General features: G+C 32.8%; 4 protein-coding genes across 5 annotated transcripts; 1 reads left to right on the forward strand and 3 right to left on the reverse strand.

The window, feature by feature from the left end:
- Positions 1–20: 20 nt before the first annotated feature.
- LOC111425916 (pyridoxine/pyridoxamine 5'-phosphate oxidase-like) lies at positions 21–1,922 on the reverse strand. The gene is made up of 5 exons (XM_023060209.2): positions 874–1,922; positions 719–818; positions 506–580; positions 251–453; positions 21–199 (listed from the first exon to the last, which is right to left on the reverse strand). Exons 1-5 carry the CDS (start codon positions 1,020–1,022, stop codon positions 79–81), a joined length of 648 nt encoding a protein of 215 aa, XP_022915977.1. The 5' UTR covers positions 1,023–1,922; the 3' UTR covers positions 21–78.
- Positions 1,151–3,682, reverse strand: LOC111425914 (peripherin-2). The gene is made up of 5 exons (XM_071194257.1): positions 3,028–3,682; positions 2,691–2,930; positions 2,347–2,640; positions 2,049–2,295; positions 1,151–1,643 (listed from the first exon to the last, which is right to left on the reverse strand). The coding sequence occupies exons 1-5, from the start codon at positions 3,138–3,140 to the stop codon at positions 1,239–1,241; spliced, it is 1,299 nt and encodes a 432-aa protein (XP_071050358.1). The 5' UTR covers positions 3,141–3,682; the 3' UTR covers positions 1,151–1,238.
- On the forward strand, positions 2,214–20,088 carry LOC111425913 (dynein heavy chain 2, axonemal kl-2). 2 transcript variants are annotated; one of them, XM_023060206.2, is made up of 30 exons: positions 2,654–3,245; positions 3,554–3,973; positions 4,045–4,323; positions 4,374–5,314; positions 5,681–6,343; positions 6,401–6,640; positions 6,691–6,861; positions 6,916–7,108; positions 7,169–7,517; positions 7,573–7,819; positions 7,967–8,215; positions 8,271–9,569; positions 9,629–9,848; positions 9,923–10,085; positions 10,340–11,454; positions 11,505–12,003; positions 12,060–13,944; positions 14,170–14,351; positions 14,400–14,607; positions 14,667–15,118; positions 15,169–16,348; positions 16,565–16,764; positions 16,932–17,552; positions 17,601–17,817; positions 18,120–18,496; positions 18,548–18,895; positions 18,948–19,090; positions 19,143–19,297; positions 19,568–19,814; positions 19,889–20,088. In XM_023060206.2, the coding sequence occupies exons 1-30, from the start codon at positions 3,179–3,181 to the stop codon at positions 20,041–20,043; spliced, it is 13,485 nt and encodes a 4,494-aa protein (XP_022915974.1). In that variant the 5' UTR covers positions 2,654–3,178; the 3' UTR covers positions 20,044–20,088. The 2 variants fall into 2 exon arrangements, with proteins under 2 accessions (XP_071050357.1, XP_022915974.1); XM_071194256.1 differs by lacking the exons at positions 18,120–18,496; positions 18,548–18,895; positions 18,948–19,090; ... (1 more) ...; positions 19,568–19,814; positions 19,889–20,088 and having other exon boundaries at positions 2,214–3,245; positions 16,932–17,356; positions 17,601–17,670.
- Positions 20,075–21,637, reverse strand: LOC111425915 (rRNA methyltransferase 3, mitochondrial). Its single transcript, XM_023060208.2, has 4 exons — positions 21,128–21,637; positions 20,821–21,068; positions 20,610–20,765; positions 20,075–20,558 (listed from the first exon to the last, which is right to left on the reverse strand). The coding sequence occupies exons 1-4, from the start codon at positions 21,517–21,519 to the stop codon at positions 20,101–20,103; spliced, it is 1,254 nt and encodes a 417-aa protein (XP_022915976.2). The 5' UTR covers positions 21,520–21,637; the 3' UTR covers positions 20,075–20,100.
- Between the last annotated feature and the right edge of the window lie 25 nt (positions 21,638–21,662).

Here is a 21,662-nt window from a genome sequence, read left to right on the forward strand (position 1 = left end):
GATTTATTTAAAAACTAACCTCCATGTTTTTTTTTATTATTTTGACTCAAAATTTGAAATAGAATTTTTAAAATTTATTTATGCAGATAAATGCACATAATTCCAATTATTTCCTCGATAAGTAAATAATACTCTATCAGCAGTAAAGTTATCATATCCGTAATAAAACTCCATTGCTGATGGTAGCAATTTGTAAGCGCTATAATACAAATTATTTACATTAAAGCAATTAAATTGTTTGTTTGCTTACGCCACATATGATGGCATCTCTAATATACGTCCATTTTCGACGTCTTCTAATATTTTATCATGTATTTTTTTAATTTCTTTCTGATCAACTATTAATCCCTGTTTGCATACGTTATATCGAATTTTTCTAAAAGTAGGAGCCGCGTCATAAAGTTCTTTCGTTTGGTCTAGATCCAATTTGTTTATGACACCTTGTAATCTTATCTAAAACTCGGGAGATTTAATAAACAATATAGATTAAACAGGGAGGAATTACTTGCTTTGTGATGATTTCCCCTCCATCGTTACTATAACACCATAGAAATGTTGAAGCTACATTTGGGTTATCTGCCTAAAAAATAAATTGTAATTTTCCTTCTTAATTATTAATTTGTTATCAATGTTTACTAATTACGTTTGATTAAAACCAAACTTACAAATAATAATATTTACAACTTTCTTTCTTAAAAATAAAGTTATTTATACTTACAATATCTTTAGCTTTTCTGCTACTAGAATCAGTTAAAAATACAAATCCATCAGGATCGTAACGCAAAATCTGAATATTTCTGTTACTAACACAACCATCTCTAATGAATATTTGAAATCGTATTAAATAGCATATTTAAAAACACCGCTACTTACTTTGAACTTGTAGCTAAGTTCATAACATTCAACGTATTGGGTTTAGATAAACATCTAAAGGCTTCTTCTTTCCACAGGTAAAATAATTGGAAAGGGTCGCTTGTATTCACCTCAATCGATGCTATTCCACTTATAATTTTACTAGCCATTCTTGCTTAATTTATAGCAATAAGATTCCGTGTATTTAACGATTATAGTCTTTAACCTTACTATTTAAGATGTTTATACATAGAACTGCGCATTGTAGCTGCGCATTTATCCGGAGTTTTAAACTTCCTAACGTTTATTATTTATTTATTAAAATATTGTTTACATGAACACTTAAACAAATACAGAATTCAACTTAATATTAAAAAACCAATTAATTATTTAAGCATTAACGCTTGTTCATCTTCACTTGAAATCACACCTTCCTCCGTTGTATCATAAGTTTCCGTAGAAATTACTTCTTCTTTCTTTTGCCGAGCTGATACTTGTTGAATTTTATTTCGAAGTGCTTTTGGCGATAATTTCGTTAGTGTAACCTTCCTGAGATTTTTCGCAGCAATAAATTTGGTTTTAAGCTTCTTTTTTGGCGTAGATTCGGCTTTGGTCTTTTTTCGATCTTCCTTAGATTTCAAATCGATCACCAATTCAGAAATTGTTTTGTGGGCTTTCCCGATACAACCACGTGTTAAAATATAACCGGGTGATTCGCCTTCCGGATCTCTTAAAATAATCGAATTTTTACATGATGTATACAAAAGTCGTGATACTATTATTATTGCAAGCTAAAAGAATGAGTTTTAGTTTAAATTAAGATTTTTGTTAGTTTAAAGGGTGGTGTAAAAGTAATTACTCGATTTTCGAATACTCTAAAACTATTTATATCTACATCAATGTGATTATTTGTAATTCCATTATCAAGTATAGTGGTGTAGGGCCTTTGAAGCAGGACGTACAGACATTCATGATGCAGATGAACATGAAACGCTGTCTTGGATGACAGAAGTTTGTCTTAGACAATAAGCGTCGAGAATTGACTTAAAGTCCTATCTTCTATAACAAGGGTATTAGAAAATTGATGAGGACTAGCTGTAAGATTAATTTTGCGCCCGATCGGGCTTTCACTGATTTTTAGAGAATAAAAAATTGAATGATTATTTTTGCACCCCCTTATATAGTTAAATAAGTACTTGAAATAAAACCAAAAATGTGCAAACTACGGTAAATCCAATTAAAGACCACCGAATAGGAGCTCTTAGCTTATCTAAGCATCCTTCTGTATTTATCGACTCGAGTACTAATTTTGGTTGTTCATGCCAAAGATGAACTGATTGTATTTGTTGAAGAGGATCATGAAGACATTGCATAGGAAAGCTTCTACGACAACAACTCCAAGGAATTACCGGAAAATGGAAACGATCTTGTGACAAACGCAAACTAAAATAATAAATTGTATTGTAATTGAGAAATTCAATAAATAAGGATTACCTTTGAACTTCTGTTTGTGTAATATCAATATGATATTTATCTAACCAAGTTAATTCGTACCAATCTTTATAATCATTAACACCGCAACATTGCATATGAAATTGCCAATTATCTATGGTTCTTTTCCACATAGGTGATGTTAAATAGCTTTGCATCCCTTTTTCCAACGAATGTCGCATTGATTTCGCGATGTGCTTAGATATCTTCACCCCAACAATTGAGAGGATGATAATGTTTAAAATTGTGTTGCATCCTATTAAACACCAAATCAAAAGATGCTGTTTAGTACTCTTTCTAAAAAAATAAAAAATAATAATTTAATTAATACTTAGGTGTAAATGTACTTGTGTGCTTTAAAAATAGTTTTTTCACAAATTTTCATTCCAACCAAAAAGTGGATAATCACGTGAGTACCGTACATTCCAGTACATGTAAAAACGAAATCGATTTCTGGTTTTTCAGTGTACAATTTAGGAGCAACACCCAGTATTACATAAAGTGACCACGTCGTTGTTAGAATACCTAACAACACTTGTAGCGCATTTAAAACACTAAAAACAACACCCATTCGTAATCTTTGTTGTCTAGAAAATAGATAAATCCTTGCAAGAACCATTTTTTTTCAATATTGACGTATATTGACATCAATATTGAATTTTTATGATATGTAATAGTCGTTACTTGGTAACGTATTGAAGGAAACATCGGTATCCCGGGAAGGTTGTCCGAAGCAACGTGTAAATATTTAGTTTTGCGTAACCCGTAACAGACAGGGTTACGCATTTTGTCTTCATTAAAATCGAATAAAGAATCTTCTCCTCTGGTTGCAGCAATGGCGTCGCCCGATGAACAGCAGCCAGAAGAGAAAGATTCCTTATTCTCCGATGAAGAGCCTACAGGTATGAACAATCTTATATTCTAAAATTAAAACTAAGATAATATTAAATAATAATAAATGCCAGAGGATATTAGCTAAAATTAGGATAAAAATTAGAATAAATTTAGAATAAAAATAGAGTAATTTTAAGATTTAATATAAGCTTAGAATAAATTGGTATATTTTGACAATTTATTTTGACGATTAGTGTTTTTTTTTCGCTACCTAAGATTCCTAAAAATAATCCAAGGATACAAAAATTTTACTTACCTTGTTGTACTTAAAGATCTAATTAAACACATACAAACTATATTTTCCCTAAATGTTTAGTAACTGAGGCAGAGGCCGTAACAGCTGTAGAAGAAGACGTAAAACCTGAATATACCGAAGAAGATTTGGAGAAGTTAGTGCGTTTTGTGAAAGACATTACAACTTTGTATGATTTACGTGACACCGATTGGAATGAGGCGAACGAAGACGTTATAAGGCAGTGGTTTTTGAACATTAAAGAACCAGTGTTATGTATTTATTTCGAAGCGGACGATTTAAAGTGTATGTACGGATATCCAGACTGTCCCGTGTTAGATTTAACTTATTTTTTACGCGAACCAAATGAAATTTTTGATGTGGAAACGTTTCATGATAAAATTACTTTTGCGACTGTCGATGATAATATCGAGGGGACGATTTTGAAGACTTTAGAAAACGTTTATGCTCCAGTTTTTTTCCATGTTACTACTTGGCCAGATAGTATCCTTTTATTTGAATTTTAATAACAACAAAATAATTGATCGTAGGTGATTCTTTAATGATTTATCTAGGTGTAAAATCTGATTTTTGTGCAAAATTGCATATGTTATTAGCTAAGTTAACTGATTTGTATTACAAACTGTTGGGTTTGACCGTTATTTACGTGCCTAAAGAAGGATTAGATATACCAGTTGAAGTTGCCAGTAAAGATAAAGAACTTGTAAAGCGATTAGAAAGCATCGTTGTTTATTGGACAAGACAGATACGTGTGGTAATTCAAGATCAAGATCAAAACGCACCTGATGATTTATTATGCCCTAACGATGAATATGAATTTTGGATTTATAGATGTAAGTAAATCATAATTTTTTTAATTTAATTAATTTAATCATAATTTTAGATGAGAATCTTTCTGGGCTAGCTTACCAATTAACAAATAAAGACTTAAAACATACCTGCGATATTCTCGCAGCGGTTCAATCTATATACGCTAAACAATTTATTAGTTTATCAGAAGAAATTAATCAAAACTTAATTGAAGCAAAATCCAATATTGAATATCTACAAGTTTTAAAGAAACCATGTAATGACTTACGAAAATTAGAATCACCTGAACTAATTCCACCAAAACTACAAATCATTCTCCATCTGATCCGTTTTATTTGGATAGAAAGCCCATATTACAATACCGTAGAAAAAATAACAACCATATGCAGAGCGTTAACCAATCAAATCATTCTACAATGTACGACGTATTTAGACTTAAGCATTGTATTCAAGGAGAGACGTACAAGACAAGCAATCGACATGTTTCAAACTTGTATCGAAACCTGTATAAAATATATTCAAATTTATACATTGGTTTCGGAATGCCACACAAAACACACCGAATTACCTTGGGATCTCGATAAAGCCCCGATATTCAATCATTTGGATTCATACATCCAACGGTGCAAAGACATGATTGAAATATGTGAAGCGATGATTACCTTTGGTAGATTTGACGAGATTGAGGTCATACCAAAACCGAAATTTGGGGGAAGTCGGGGAGAGGAATTTGAAATGTGGTGCGAAAAAATCGAAGCTATGTTATTGGAGAGCATAGAAGATGTAGAAGCTGTCCAACACTTAATATTAAACGTGCAAACATCGGCTTGGTATGATGAAATTTTAAAGTTTAGGGGGCGCATGAAAGATATAGAAATTGTAATAGAAAATTTGGTTAATAGTGTTTTTGAACAAATTACAACAGTTGAAGATGGTGTTGAAGCTATGGGTGCTTTTTTTAATTATATACATCGTGATACATTAAAAGGATTGTTTGAAAGAAAAACTTTATTTGTAAGTATGGTTTATTTTTAGGTTAGTTTCGATTATTGCCATCACATATGATATTCTGAAATGTGTTTAGCAATTAATGATGTCTCCAAACTGATAATATAGCTTAATTTTCTGCAATGATGGTGATGTTTTTGTAGGCCAAAACATCAAACTCGTAGTACTCAGATTATGCACAATATATTTGAAAACAAATGTAGTCAAAAGTTAATATTACTATTTTACCATGCGCGTTATGGGCTCGGTTCAAAAAAAACGTTGAAAGAATAAAAACCATAAACATAACTTTTTTATTAAGTGTATAAATAACAATTAAAGTTAAAATATAAAACCTTTCTTCAGTCTTCTTTAAATGTTTGTAAATTTTAGATTTATCATATATTCAGAGCAGAAATACAAAATACCAAACTAGATTTAGTTGAAGAAATGGAAGATTATCCAGCTAGATTTCCATATTACGCTGGTAGAGCGATGATGGTAGAATGTAAGAAGAGTAATTTGAAAATAATGAGAAAAATATTAGATGCAGCCGCGTGGCTTCCGTCTTGTAGCATTGCAGACGAAGTCTTTATGCAATATGATCATCTAATGTCCTCTATCGACGAGTTGCGAATATCAATTTACAGATCTTTTGTCTCAAGTTTAGGAGATGACGTATTGGCTAGACTAAATGTAACGTTAATGTGTAGAAGTGTCACTAAACCGGGGCTTATTGAATGCAATGTTGACCGGGTGATAATAAACACCATATTTGAATTAAAATGTTGGCTAAATATGGGTTATGAAGTGCCACCACATGTAGTACCATTAGCTAAACGGGAAGAAACTATAAGATTCATATATGAAAACGTGTTATCGGTTGTGATGGATTACAATAAAATAATTACGTCGCTTTCTGAAACAGAAAGATTACTTTTTAAACAATTGTTATATTCTCTTGAGAAGAAAATAGCACCCGGACTTTCTCAACTCACTTGGGCTACTGATGTGTGTGATGAATATATCGCCGAATGTAGTGCTTGTACATCTGACGTAATTTTGTATTTCAGTGTCGTTTAGTGTCTTTTATTAACATTATTTTAATTTTAGTTACAAGAATTTTTGGATGATTATAAAACATGTAATTTAAAAATTGTGTCAATTTGCGAAAGAATATGTGATACACCAATGATAAATTTGCAAATTAGCCAAGCTATGCAATTATCTCAACTTGTCGAAGACATGCATCTTTACCGTAATAAAGTTATTGAAGAATTGGTGGTACATTATCAAGATATTGCTCGTTATATAATCGTTGTTTATGAAGGATTTGAATCTCATATAGCCAATGTAAGAAATATAAATGAAATCAACTTCATACGAACATATTATATTTTTAGATGGCAGACGAGTGGATAAAATACATGTGTAGGTTCGATCATCTTTTAGAGGAAGCAGTCAAAGTTTGTGTTAGAAACTCTTTGCAGAATATGTACGAAGCTTTACATGGTGATGGCACTACGGGGCCAAATTCAGTGCTAAAATTAGAAGCTAACTTAAAGCAAAATCGAGTTAGTAGTAATAAAATCGAGTAGTTAAAGCAAAACAATATACTCATTTTTCAGATTAATTTTGAACCATCCCTTAGTGATGTAGCTTATTTTGTATCGGATATTTTGCCCTCAATTACCAACACTTTATGTTCTCTTCCACGATTAGTGGACAAATTTCAAATACAAATAGATTTCTTAAAACCATTTCATCAACTAATTGACGAGGATCTCGAATGCCAGCGACTACAAGCAGCACTAAACGAAGGCAATTATCTTTTAAAATTAAAGAATTGAACGAATTAAAAATAATTAATTTAATTTGCAGAAGTTAGAATTAACGTTAGACTAATACAACAGTATATGGTGACTTGGGAACCATTTAAAGAATTGTGGGAGGTCAACAAAGAAATGTTTCTAAATAGATATGAATCCCAAAAACCGGGTGCCGCTCAATTTGACTCCGACATCGGACGATATACGGAAGTTATCAATAACATACAAATGCAAGAAACTATGACTGCAGTTCATTTTATTTTGGTTGATTCATCGGAATTAAAACGCGAAATCAGTGAACATTGTTTAGATTGGCAGAGAAAATTGTGTGCGTTGCTTTACAAAATGACAGTAGATAAAATTAATCACGTTTTCCTATATACTAAAAAAAATGGCAAATTGTAAGAGAAAGTTGCCGTGTATTTGTTTTATTTGTTAACATTAAATATGTTTTAGAATAATGCATCGTCCGGAAAATTTGGATGAAATGCAATACTCCGTGGTATTTTTCCAACAACTTTCGGATGAAGTGCCAATAGAAGCAGCACAATTTCCTGTAATAGCTGATCAAATTACCGTTTTGGATAAGTACAAAGTAGAAATTCCTAAACAAGTGCTTGAAGATGAAAAGCAAATACCCATTGTGTGGGCCGATTATGTAACTCTTCTAGAAGACGCTGATAAAATGATTGGCTACGCTAAGGTACTTATTGAGGAAGCCAAAAAAAAAGAAAAGTTAAAGTAAACAACTCATCACAACACTACCATGTATATATATATTTAATGCCAACACAAATTTGGGAAATACGTTTTAGTATAACTTAATTTTAAAATGTAGTGATAATTTTAGGATGAGTTTAGAGCTGGTTTATTAGAAGCTGCGGAGGAGTTTAAGAAAGAAGGTGCAACTATGTTGGAAAACTTCATGGCACAAGGTCCATTTAGTTCAGAATGGACCGCCACCCAAGCCCTTAGTTTTCTGGATGATATGAGAGCTCAAATATCGGCTATGAGAGACAAAGAAGCTCAATTGCGTAAAGATTTAGGTCTGTTCGATTTAAGTTTGTTCAGTTCTGCAGAATTGGCAGCTTTGGAAAAAGTAAAGCTTTCGTATTTTCTTCCAAATAAGTACTATTTAATTTTTTTATCTTTAGGAGTTAGCAGCACTTCAAGGTGTTTGGGAAGCAGCACGCGAATGGGATATAGCTTGGGAAAAGTATAAAGGAGGAGGGTTCTGGACAATAGAAACTGAAGAAATGGAAGTAACAGCTCAGGGATTATTTAGGAAACTAACTCGCATGTCAAGAGAATTTAAAGATAAAGGGTGGACGATAGTGGACGATACCAGAGCAAGGGTGGATGCATTTAGAAGAACATTACCATTAGTAAGTGATTTGAAGAATCCATCTATGAGAAAAAGACATTGGGATAAAGTTAGGAAAGTGATTGGTCAAGATTTTGATGAACAATCTCCATCCTTTAATTTAGAGGCTATCGTTAGAATGAGAATGCAAGACTTCGCCGATGAGATAAACGATATTAGTAATGCGGCAACTATGGAACTAAATATTGAAAAAGGAATAAAGGCCATAGAAGATCTTTGGAAGACAATGACAATTGATATGGCCCCATATAAAGATAAAGGTGTGTGTCGCATCAAATCGGTAGATGATTGCTTTCAAGCACTTGAAGATAACGCCACTCAAATATCAACCATGAAAAGTACTAGATTTGTGGAACCATTCGCAAAAGAAGTGGACTATTGGGAACGGTTACTATCTTACATTAGCGAATCTTTAGAAAATGCATTGAATGCTCAGAGACAATGGCTTTATCTAGAAAATATTTTTACTGGAGAAGATATTCGAAAACAATTACCAAAAGAATCCGAGGATTTCATTAGGATCACAAAAAAATGGATAGAAATAACATCTGCAATGTATAACGCCCCAACTGCTGTTGCAGCATGTACTTTCAGACCACCGCCATATTTATTAAATCAAGTCATTAAAATGAACGATCTATTAGAACAAATACAAAGGGCTTTAGAAAAGTATTTAGAAACCAAACGTCACGTTTTTCCAAGATTTTATTTTATTTCTAACGACGATATGTTGGAGATTCTTGGAAATGCAAAGAAACCAGAAGCTGTTCAACCACACCTTAAGAAGCTTTTTGACAATATGAACAAAATCAAGCTTCAGAAAAACATAACTTCTGGTAAAAGCGAAGCTGCTGGAATGTTTGCTGATGATGGTGAATACATGGAATTTCCCAAATTTGTAACGATTGATGGCCCCGCCGAAAACTGGTTGCGAGATCTAGAAACTGCAATGAGAAACACTTTAAGAACTGAGTTTAAGCCGTGTAAAAGCTCCCTAAAAAAGATGTTAACAAAACGAGATAAATGGTTATTATCGAATTGTGGGCAACTATGCAATGCTTGTAGTTTGGTAAGTAAGATTGATTATTTTAATTCACAATTTTGTATCTTAATACTTTATAAAATTAGATTCAATGGACTAGTGTATGTACACGAGCATTGATACATTGTAAAATTCTTGAAAGCAAGAAACCGTTAAAAAGATTACGGAAAAAACAAAATAAAGTTTTGGCAAAACTTTCTGAGTTGAGTAGAAAGGACCTTCCTAAAATCCAAAGATTGAAGACCAATGCTTTAATTACTATTGAGATTCATTCGAGAGATGTAATTGATAGAATGTACAAAGCCAGTAAGTATTAAATATCCCGTAATAATGTCAATAAACTTACAATAATATAATTACACATTCATTTTTCATTTAAGATTGCACTGATACTAACGCCTTTGAATGGTTCTCACAACTTCGATTTTATTGGGATAGAGAAATTGATGATTGCGTAGTTAGACAAACCAATACTAGATTTATGTATGGATATGAATACAATGGAAATTCTGGGAGATTAGTTATTACCCCCTTAACTGATAGGTAACTAGACTAAGACTAGACCTAGAAATAGAAACATTCGTGTTCAGTCGTACGTCTCCTAAGACGGCTAAACCCGAACGTTTCTAGTTCTAGGTCAAGTGTTAGTTCTGATGCTACTGGTAGTACTAGCTGTTATTCAACTACTAAAAATAGAACTACACAACACCTAGAAAATTTCTGAAGACGCACGACTAAACCCAAATGTTATATCGAGGTTTTACAGTATTTTATGTTAAAATATTTCTCAATTTTAGATGTTATATAACATTAACCACCGCACTACATTTATTTCGTGGTGGAAGTCCGAAAGGACCAGCTGGAACTGGAAAAACGGAAACTGTGAAAGATTTAGGAAAAGCAATGGGAATGTGGGTTATTGTTAATAATTGTTCGGAAGGGCTTGATTTCAAAAGCATGGGTAAATGTTTTTCGGGGTTGGCACAAACCGGAGCATGGGGATGTTTTGATGAGTTTAATAGAATCAATATCGAAGTGTTATCGGTCGTAGCGCAACAAATATTATGCGTGTTATCAGCAATGTCTCAAAGATTAACAAAATTTACTTTTGAAGGCACTGAAATAGGATTAAAAGATACATGTGGCATTTTCATTACTATGAACCCGGGTTACGCAGGCAGAACAGAACTTCCGGATAACTTGAAATCAATGTTTCGACCTATTTCCATGATGGTTCCAGACAGTTCCATTATTGCGGAAAATATCCTCTTTAGCGATGGATTTCAGAGTACTAGATCTCTAGCTAAAAAAGTTTTTACTTTATATCAATTAGCAATGCGACAACTGAGTAGGCAAGATCATTATGATTTCGGTTTGCGTTCTATGGTTGCATTACTTCGGTATGCTGGGAAAAAACGCAGGCTACACTCAAACTTTCCAGAAGATCAAGTTGTATATTTAGCTATGGCCGATATGAACATTGCTAAATTAACTTCTGATGATTTACCATTATTCAATGGAGTTATGTCAGACATATTTCCCGGAGTTACATTACCCGAAGTTGATTACGAAGAAATGATAACAGCTATTGAAGAATCATTTAGAAGTGTCGGGTTACAAACAATTAAATCAGGCGTTATAAAAGTTATTCAGCTATATGAGACGAAAGGATCTAGACACTCTGTGATGATTTTAGGAGCGACAGGAACGGCAAAGAGTGTTACTTGGAGTGCTTTAAAGGACACCAAAGGTCGAATGAAGCAAAAGAATAAACCGGGATTTCAGGCTGTTCAAGTTTATCCAATAAATCCAAAAGCTCTCAATTTAGGTGAATTGTACGGAGAGTATAATTTGAGTACAAATGAGTGGCATGATGGAATTATTAGTGCAATAATGAGAATTACGTGTGCAGGTACTATAACGTCTATATTCATTATCTTTACCAATTTTGTTTACATTTAGAGGAAACCCCTGATGAGAAATGGATTTTATTTGATGGTCCAGTAGATGCAGTTTGGATAGAAAATATGAATAGCGTAATGGATGATAATAAAGTTCTTACATTAATTAATAGTGATCGCATTACTATGCCAGAGCAAGTATCGTTATTATTTGAAGTTGGTGATTTAACTGTGGCATCTCCTGCGACTGTTAGTCGCTGTGGAATGGTTTATAACGATTATAAAGATTGGGGGTGGCACCCGTACGTAAAATCATGGATACAAAGGCAAAAGCAAGGCACAAAGTACCAAGATGTTATGCAAAAGTACTTTAACACTTATCTTCAAATAATGCTCGATTTTAAACGTTTACAATGTATCGAAACTGTTGTGACTACAGAATTGAGTATTGTTCAAGCTCTTTGTCGATTATTAGAAATTTTCGCCACAAGAGAAAACGGAATAGACCCAACTAATGATGAACAATTTGATGAAATGTCGAAATTATGGTTTTTATTTTGGTAAATTATAAACAAAAAATATTTATAATTACGGATTTAAATATTTTAATTTACAGTCTAGTATGGTCAGTAGCATGTACAGTTAATGAAGATGGCAGAAAGAAAATGGATACTTATATACGCGAAAAAGAAGGAATATTTCCATTGAAGGATACCATATACGAATATTATGTAGAACCCAAATTGAAAGCGTTTTGTTCTTGGGAGGAGAGGTTAACATTGGGGTGGAAATATGAGACGGGAATACCATTCTTCAGAATTATCGTTCCAACAATTGACACTGTTCGATATCAATATATTGTTGGCAATTTATTGAAACGAAACTATGCAGCGTTACTATGTGGCCCTGTTGGTACCGGAAAAACTTCCACAGCTCAATCAGTACTCAATGATTTGGATCCTGATCGATACCTACAGTTGAATATCAACATGTCGGCGCAAACAACATCTTTAAATGTACAGGATGCTATTGAAGGACGAGTTGAAAAAAGAACAAAATCAAAATTTGCACCACCGGCCGGAAAATTATTAGTAGCTTATATGGATGATTTAAATATGCCAGCAAAAGAAACTTATGGTTCTCAACCACCTTTGGAATTGTTGCGACAATGGATGGATTATGGGTTCGTTTACGATCGTGCAAAGCAAATCAGAAAATATATTGAAAACATGCTTATTTTGGCTTCAATGGGGCCTCCAGGTGGTGGACGAAATGTGATATCACCGCGATTATTGAGTAGATTCAGCGTAATTAACATGACGTTTCCAACAAATGAAACTATTGTTAGAATATTTGGAACTATGCTTGCTCAACACTTAGGTGATTTTTCGGAGGATGTAAAACGCATAGGTAGTATTATAACGGATATGACTATAGACCTTTATGAAATGGTAGTTTTGAAAATGTTACCAACACCAACTAAAACACATTACTTATTCAACTTGAGAGATATCTCAAAGATATTCCAAGGAATGTTGCGTGCTCATAAAGATCTTGTAAATACAAAACCTTTGGCATTAAGGCTATGGATACATGAATCGTTTAGGGTATTCTATGATAGACTTGTTGATAACAAAGATCGGGAATGGTATAACGAACAAATAAACACACAATTAGGACGATATTTTGAGCTAACTTTCCATGCTTTGTGTCCAAACAGAGAAATACCAATGTTTGCTGATTTTGTAAATCCGTTTGGTTTGTACGAAGATTGCAGAGACCCGGTCGCACTTAGAAAGTATCTAGATACACAGATGGAAGAATATAATGTCTCCCCTGGTGTTGTTAGAATGGATCTAGTGCTGTTTAGAGATGCGATGGATCACATTTGCAGAATTGTTCGAGTTATTTCTCAACCGAGAGGAAATATGTTACTTGTAGGAATCGGAGGTAGCGGAAGACAATCATTATCTCGAATAGCTGCTTATATCTGCGAATACAGTACTTTTCAAATTACAGTCACTAGAAGTTACAAAGTAGTAGAATTTCGTGAAGATCTTAAAAAACTTTACGGAATGACAGGTGTAGATGTTAAACCACAATCATTTCTTTTTAATGATACTCAAGTTATGGAGGAAAGTTTCTTAGAAATTATTAATAACATGTTGAGCTCAGGAGAAGTAGCAAATTTATATAAAACTGACGAATTTGATGAAATAAAAAACAAACTTTTCAGTGCGGTCGTAAAAAATAACATTCCTCAAACAAACGAATGTATTTACAATTTTTTTATTGACCGAGTTAGAGCAAACTTGCACATTATTTTATGTATGAGCCCAATTGGTGAAGCATTTCGCAATCGCTTAAGACAATACCCAGCACTTGTTAATTGTTCCACAATCGATTGGTTTTGTGATTGGCCAAAAGAAGCATTATTAGAAGTAGCTAATAAGTACATCAACGATGTTAATTTTGTTGAAACTATCACTGGTGATAAAGCGGTACGTATTGTTTAATAAGTTTTTAATTTATATTTGTTCATACCTCCATAATAATAATCCATACATTTTTATACCGATCGCTTATATCTTAATTGTCACTAAGTTCTTTAAAATAGCAAAATCAGCACTATAAAAGTTATAAGAATACAATTTTAATAAAACGTTTCATCATGTCGTTCCGTGTATTTAAGAATATTGCGTAGTGTTAAACAAAATTTGTTACAGGTTAAAAGAAAAGAATCAGTTTTGGTTTCATCTCAAGACAAATTACGTACCTCAATGGCTGCTACTTTTGCTACCATTCACGCATCAGTAGCACAATATGCAATAAAAATGGCAGAAGAACTTAAAAGACACACTTATGTAACACCAGTTAATTACATCGAATTGGTCGCTGGCTACAAAAAGTAAGCAACAATTATGTTTCAAAACAATACTATTACAAACAATTTTAGAATGTTAGCTGCTAAACGATTTGAAGTTTCATCTCAAGCTAATAAGTTAAGAAATGGATTATGGAAAATTGACGATTGCAAAGATAAAGTTCAGGTTATGTCTGTAGAGCTTGCTGAAGCCACGGTAAAAGTGGTAGAATTTCAACAACAATGCGATGAGTATTTGGTTATAATTGTAAATCAACAAAAAGAAGCTGACGAACAAGCGGTATTGATAACATATTAATAGTTTCCGTGTGCAATTAAGTTTATTTCTTAAACTTTCAGAAAGATGTTGCTAAAACTAGTGAGAAAATAGCTGAAGATACAGTGCAATGTAAAAAATTAGCGGATGTTGCACAAGCTGATTTAGATTTAGCAATGCCTGCATTAAACGACGCCATTGCCGCTCTCGATGCTCTTAATAAAAAAGATATTAGTGAAATGAAATCGTATGCTAAGCCACCGGCAAAAGTGAAAATCGTTATGGAAGCTGTGATGATACTAAAAGGGGTTGATACCTCTTGGGACGAGGCCAAAAGACAATTGGGTGACAATAATTTTCTAAATGATTTAAGAGAATTTGATAAGAACCACGTAACTGATAAAACACTAAAGAAAATTGCTGTATATACTACAAACGAGGAGTTTGTGCCAGATAAAATTGGAGCTGTTTCATTAGCGGCTAAATCTCTTTGTCTATGGGTAATCGCTATTGAAAAATACGCAAAAGTTTATAAGTAAGCACTTTTTATTGTCCCACATTTTCTTTTAAAAATATATATGTTAGGATTGTAGCGCCAAAACAAGCAAAACTAGACGAAGCGATGGAATCTCTAAAAGAAAAACAAAGACTTCTAGCTGAAGCTCAAGCAAAACTAGCTGAAATTCAAGCAATGCTTGCGCGTTTAGAGCAAGAATACCAAGAAAAACTTCGCCAAAAGGAAGAATTAGATAGAAAAGCTAAAATGTTACAATTAAAATTAGAAAGAGCTGCTATGTTAGTTGATAATTTGGCAAGTGAGCGAGATCGATGGAATATAACTGTGCAAACGTTAGATACGCTTTACGATTATCTCCCGGGAGATTGTGTCATGGGTGTAGGATTTATTTCTTATGTAGGAGCATTCACATCAAATTATCGAGAAGAATTGGTAGAATTATGGAAAAATGAAGTTCAGACACAAGAAATACCATTCAACCCAACATTTAATATTATAGGATTTCTAAGCGACCCAACATCTATACGTGAATGGAACATACAAGGTCTTCCCTCGGATGCATTTAGCACAGAAAACGGTATTATAGCAGTTCGAGGGACAAGATGGCCGTTAGCCATAGATCCACAATGCCAAGCATCTAAATGGATAAAAAATATGGAAGCAAAGAACGATTTGAAAGTAATCGATTTTGGAATGCCAGATTTCATGAGATATGTTGAACAGGCAGTTGTTTTTGGAAAACCGATTCTTCTACAAAACATAATGGAAAGTATGGATCCATCATTAAATCCAATATTAGACAGGGCTGTGGTAAAACAAGGTGGAATGAATATAATTAAATTAGACGACAAAATGGTCACATACGATGACAGATTTAGATTTTTCATCTCGACTAAACTAACTAATCCTCACTACCCACCAGAAATATCAACAAAAACCACATTAATTAACTTCTCCGTCAAACAACAAGGTCTTGAAGCCCAATTACTTGGAATTGTAGTTCGAAAAGAGCGGCCACAACTAGAAGAACAAAAAGATAATTTAGTTATGACTATTGCAACAGGAAAGAGAACACTAATTAATTTAGAAAATGAATTATTGAGGTTATTGAATGAATCTAGAGGGTCGTTGTTAGATGATGCTGAATTATTTCAAACTTTACAAACATCGAAAGCTACTTCGATTGCTGTACAATCAAGTTTGCAAATTTCAGAAACTACTGAAGTACAGATTGATACTGCAAGAGAGGTATTCAAAATAATTAATAATAATATCAATGTGGTGGTTGATTCATCCAGGTAACAATCTTCTGAAAGGTAATACTAGTTATGTCTTGTCCACTTTACAATAGCCGTTAATTTTCGAAAATGTCAACTTCCTGAAGTTTGGCTGGATGTTGAATTCACCCACCATCATATAAATAAAATTACAATTGTTTTGTTAATTTTATATTTTTAAAAATAGGGTTATAGACCATGTGCTGAACGAGCAGCTATATTATTCTTTGTTTTGAATGATATGGGAAAAATTGATCCTATGTATCAATTTGCATTGGATTCTTACATCTTATTATTTAATCAATCCATTGAAAAAAGTACAAAATCACAAATATTAGCAGACAGAATAACGGGATTGAATGAATATCATACTTATTCAGTTTACAAGTAAGATTATTCGTGAACTGCTGATACCAAAACGAGTTAACCAATCGCAGTCTTCGCTTGTTACAATCTAATTTATTGTTGAGCGGAAAAAAATGGTTGTCTCGTTTTGGTTTTCGTTTTGTACGAACCAGGCTTTAAAGTTTTTTTAATGAAAATATTTTCTTTAGGAACACTTGCAGAGCAATCTTTGAAAGGCATAAGTTATTATTTTCGTTTCATATGTGTATAAAAATATTAGAAGCACAAGGAAAAATAGTAGTGGGGGAATATAATTTTCTCTTAAAAGGAGGTGTTGTTTTAGACCGCTCAAATCAAATGGATAATCCTTGTGCGCAATGGTTAAGTGATACAGCATGGGATAACGTAACAGAATTAGATAAATTGGGAGGATTTCATGGTGTTATAGATTCGTTCGAGCAATTACCAAGGGATTGGTACCTTTGGTATACTAATCCAGAACCAGAAGTATTACCTTTAGCCGGCGAATGGGAAGAAGTATGCAATGAATTTCAAAAAATGCTTTTTATACGAGCATTACGTCAAGATAGGATAGCATTTTGTACATCTTCGTTCATCGTTAATCAATTGGGAGGTAAGTTTGTGGAACCCCCCGTTTTAGACATAAAGGTAGTCTTCGAAGAGTCTATTCCACAAACTCCTCTGATATTTGTCCTTTCCCCCGGTGTCGATCCCACCAACTCTTTAATCCAATTGTCCGAAAATCTTAACATGGGTTCGAGATTTATGTCGTTGAGTCTTGGTCAAGGTCAAGCACCCATAGCTACCAAGTAAAATCTTTCCTCTTTAAGACTACCAAAATAATGTTTAATTTTCAGAATGATTCAAACCGGTGTTAGCGAAGGTAATTGGGTATTTTTAGCAAATTGTCATTTATCATTGAGCTGGATGCCAAAATTAGATAAGATTGTGGAAACTTTACAATCTGGAAAGGTGCATAAAGATTTTAGGCTTTGGTTGAGTTCCAGTCCTCACCCAGATTTTCCCATTTCTATTTTACAAGCTGGGATTAAAATGACTACAGAACCTCCAAAAGTAAATAAGCTAAATTTAATCCGCCTTTACAATTGATTCTGAACAAGAGAGGACAAAGCCTCTATGGCAAGGTTGGGTTGCAAAATATTAATTTTATAACTTAAGTAATTTCTTTTGCAAACTATACCATGGTTTTTCATTAAAACAGTAACATCCTAAGTCTGTCTATTCTAAACTATCGAAATATAGAAGATGCCACTGAAGAAAACTATGTAGGGGTGGGATTGATGTGGGATTCTGCATATGTTCAAAATCAATTGTATAAACTTGTGTAATTCTTAATTACAATTCATTATCTTCAGGGTTTAAAAGCGAATTTGAAAAGATTATATAACTTAATGACAGAGGAACAATTTAATTCATGCCAAGCTAAAGATAAATACAAAAAGTTATTATTTTCATTATGTTATTTCCACGCCATTTTATTAGAGAGGAAAAAGTTTCAACAACTTGGTTGGAACGTTGTTTACAGCTTTAACGATTCCGATTTTATTGTATCGGAGTCATTGTTAACAATTTACTTGGACGAATATGAAATAACTCCATGGGATGCTTTAAAATATTTAATAGCTGGGGTTAACTATGGAGGTCATGTAACTGATGATTGGGACAGAAGATTATTACTTACTTATATTAATATGTATTTCTGTGACGAAGCATTAACTACTCCATTTTATAGGTAACCAAACTGAAATTAATTATTATAAAATTATTAAAAACATATTTTTAGATTATCTTCATTGGCTACATATTACATTCCTAATGATGGTACATTACAATCGTACCAAGACTACATAATTCTTTTACCAAACGTTGATAGACCCGAAGCTTTTGGTCAACATCCAAACGCCGATATCACATCACTTATTACAGAATCGAGAAATATTTGCGAAACATTAATGTCTTTGCAAGTACAGGCAGCCGGTTCTGCTTCGGAATCAAAAGAAGATAAAGTAATTCAACTTGCGGCGGATGTCCGTACAAAAATACCGGAATTAATCGATTATGAAACATGTTATAAAAATATGGGCGTAAACAAACAACCTTTAGATGTTGTTTTATTACAAGAAATATCCAGGTGAATCTTAAAATAATACTTTAATAATGATAATTGTTGTTGTTTTCCTTAGGTATAATGTGTTATTGTTCAAAATTAAAATTTCCTTGGACGATTTACAGAAAGGTATTAAAGGATTAGTTGTGATGTCCACTGAATTAGAAGAAATATTTACGTGTATGTACGAAGGAAGAGTACCATCGCAATGGTTAAAAGGTAATTTAACAAATTATTTGAATATTAAAATTAAAAAAAATATTATTTTTAGCGTACTCTTCATTGAAACTGTTAGGATCATGGACACGAGATCTTATTCAAAGAGTTGATCATTTTCACGTTTGGGCAGAAACTACACATCCTCCAATACTATTTTGGCTGGCAGCTTTTACGTTTCCAACAGGATATCTTACTGCAGTCTTACAAGTAATAAAGCAGTTTTTCACATTCTTTTCCCTATTCATACATACAAAATGTATGAAGTGAAAGTATTGTGGAAGTAAAACTAGAACTAACACTAGCATTATTACTAGAACTAGAAAATTTCAGGAATAATAAAAATACTTATGACAGCCAACGTCCTAGAAGTCGGCCGAGATTATTTTTTATATCAACAGAAGTAATCTCGGCCGACTTCGAAGATTGAAATTGATTAGGTTTCTCTTAAAAATGAAAAACGTTTCTTTGTTACTACAGACTGCAGCCCGTCAAATGCAAATACCAATAGATTCATTAATTTGGGAATTTACTGTTTTAAATGTTGATGAAAATACGATTGGAGAAAAGCCTTCAAGTGGTGTATACATAAAAGGAATGTATCTGGAAGGCGCCGGTTGGGATAAAAAGCTTGCTTGTTTAATAGAACCACAACCGATGCAATTAGTTTCATCAATGCCTGTCGTTCATTTCAAACCTGTTGAATCATTGAAAAAGAAAACTAAAGGTATACTTCAATGTTCAACAAATTTTGGGATATGATTATTATATTAATTATAAAATTAATAATTTAATTTTTAGGATTATATGTATGCCCTTGTTATTACTTTCCAATTCGAGAAGGAGTACAAGGTAAGCCATCTTTTATTGTAGCTGTTGATTTAAAAGTTGGCATAAAAACATCAGATTTTTGGGTGAAGAGAGGAACTGCGTTGTTACTAAGTTTAGCAAACTAATAATTTGTTAATAATTTTTAAATTCAATAAATTCTTTTAATTGTGTTTTATTATTTATCATCCAATATTTGATGCGACCATTTGTGCGTTCTTAGATAGTACCATTTGTTTACGAATTTCAAATAAAATTATACCTGCAGCTACACCAGCGTTTAGACTCTCAACTCCATTTCCTAAAGGAATATTTAGTCTTCCACCATGAAATTCCTTCACTAATTGGTAAGCTTCTTCACTCAATCCTTCTGTTTCACCTCCAATAACCACAACAGCATAATCATCTTTAGTAAAAGGAACACTGTAATATGGTAAAAGTGGTATTTGTTGGATTGAATTGAATAAATTGGTGGAATTTGTTGAAAATGTTTTTGCAATGTTATTATCAGCCAAAAATACTTTACTTTGAGAGTACAATTTATCTTTTATTTCTGGCCATTCAAGTTTTGTGTGAATTTGAAGTTGAAAATGAGCTCCACAAGCACTTCTTGTTACTTTAGTATCCCATAAATTTACACAACCTAAGAAAGTAGTAAAAATTAAGTGAAAAAAATTAAGAGTTAATAAATTACCTTTTGTTAATATAACATTTTGACATCCAACTCCAGCACAAACTCTTAAAACTGATCCTAAATTGCCTGGTTCTCTTATGTTATCACAAATTACTGTTAAAGGTATTGAATTTTTTGGTGTGGAGAAATTTTCAACAGTTGGGTGTTCAAAAATTCCTAAAAATGAAGTTTTACAAAAGACTCAGATTTTTTTTTATATATTCAAATATACCCATTACTCCTGGACATTGAGTTAAATCAGACCATAATTGCATCTCTCGAAGAGGCATTTTATAAAGTGATGCGCCACTTTTAGGAAGAATAGATTTAAAACTGTCCAAATCATCCTTTCTTGAAAATAACAAATATTTTAGTTTACACTTATTTTCCAATGCTTCCTTAATAAGCCTTTTTCCCTCAAGTAGTATAAGATTTTTACGGCTTCTTTCCTTCTTAATCTTTACTGCAGTCATTATTTGTCTAAAAATAATTCGTATTAGTTATGGACATAAAATACAACATCTAAGTTGGTTACTTACGAAATTCGAGAATCATTATTATCCATTTTTGTATAAATAAGTTCTCCCTTTGCATCTACCACGGTTTGTAACATATCAAACCTAGAATTGTTCGGTTTATTACTTCTATTTTTATGAGTGGGTTTTGATTTCTTCGACATCAAACTTAACCCTTGCATTTCATTCTTTGAATTATATTTAGGTGGTCGTATTCTTTCAAATTCAATTTCCTCTTCGTCATCTTTATACTTCTGAACAACATTTTTAGCATTTTCATTTTCATGCTGTTCTTGACTCAACACACGTACCGGTCTTCTATGTGTCCATCTAGCATAACTTGCAATTTGATTATATTCGCATCGTGTATGATTACTAATTGTCCTTGCAATAGAAATTTTAATAACACTAAACATTTTTTGCACTCAATAAATCAACTAGAACTAGATAATTAATTTCATCAATTTATCAAACAAAGTAAGGTTATGTATTTGTTAGGTTATGTTGTAGGTTCAAGAAGTTAAGGTCGCGAAAGGCAACAAAAGATGGCGCTGCGTAT

This window comes from Onthophagus taurus, chromosome 2 (genome assembly GCF_036711975.1).
Source record: "Onthophagus taurus isolate NC chromosome 2, IU_Otau_3.0, whole genome shotgun sequence".
Taxonomy (NCBI): Eukaryota; Metazoa; Arthropoda; class Insecta; order Coleoptera; family Scarabaeidae; genus Onthophagus; species Onthophagus taurus.

Coding starts and splice junctions, on each gene's coding strand:
- LOC111425916 (XM_023060209.2), bottom strand. CDS start 1,022: ATGGCTAGTAAAATTATAAGTGGAATAGCATCGATTGAGGTGAATACA. Junction 819..873: donor AACTTAGCTACAAGTTCAAA/GTAAGTAGCGGT, acceptor AATATTCATTAG/AGATGGTTGTGTTAGTAACA. Junction 200..250: donor GAGATGCCATCATATGTGGC/GTAAGCAAACAA, acceptor TTTGTATTATAG/CGCTTACAAATTGCTACCAT.
- LOC111425915 (XM_023060208.2), bottom strand. CDS start 21,519: ATGTTTAGTGTTATTAAAATTTCTATTGCAAGGACAATTAGTAATCAT. Junction 20,766..20,820: donor TCAATGTCCAGGAGTAATGG/GTATATTTGAAT, acceptor CTTCATTTTTAG/GAATTTTTGAACACCCAACT. Junction 20,559..20,609: donor AAATGTTATATTAACAAAAG/GTAATTTATTAA, acceptor CTACTTTCTTAG/GTTGTGTAAATTTATGGGAT.
- LOC111425914 (XM_071194257.1), bottom strand. CDS start 3,140: ATGAAGACAAAATGCGTAACCCTGTCTGTTACGGGTTACGCAAAACTA. Junction 2,296..2,346: donor ACACAAACAGAAGTTCAAAG/GTAATCCTTATT, acceptor TTATTATTTTAG/TTTGCGTTTGTCACAAGATC. Junction 1,644..2,048: donor CATTTTTGGTTTTATTTCAA/GTACTTATTTAA, acceptor TCATTCTTTTAG/CTTGCAATAATAATAGTATC.
- LOC111425913 (XM_023060206.2), top strand. CDS start 3,179: ATGGCGTCGCCCGATGAACAGCAGCCAGAAGAGAAAGATTCCTTATTC. Junction 3,974..4,044: donor TGTTACTACTTGGCCAGATA/GTATCCTTTTAT, acceptor TGATTTATCTAG/GTGTAAAATCTGATTTTTGT. Junction 11,455..11,504: donor AATGAGAATTACGTGTGCAG/GTACTATAACGT, acceptor GTTTACATTTAG/AGGAAACCCCTGATGAGAAA.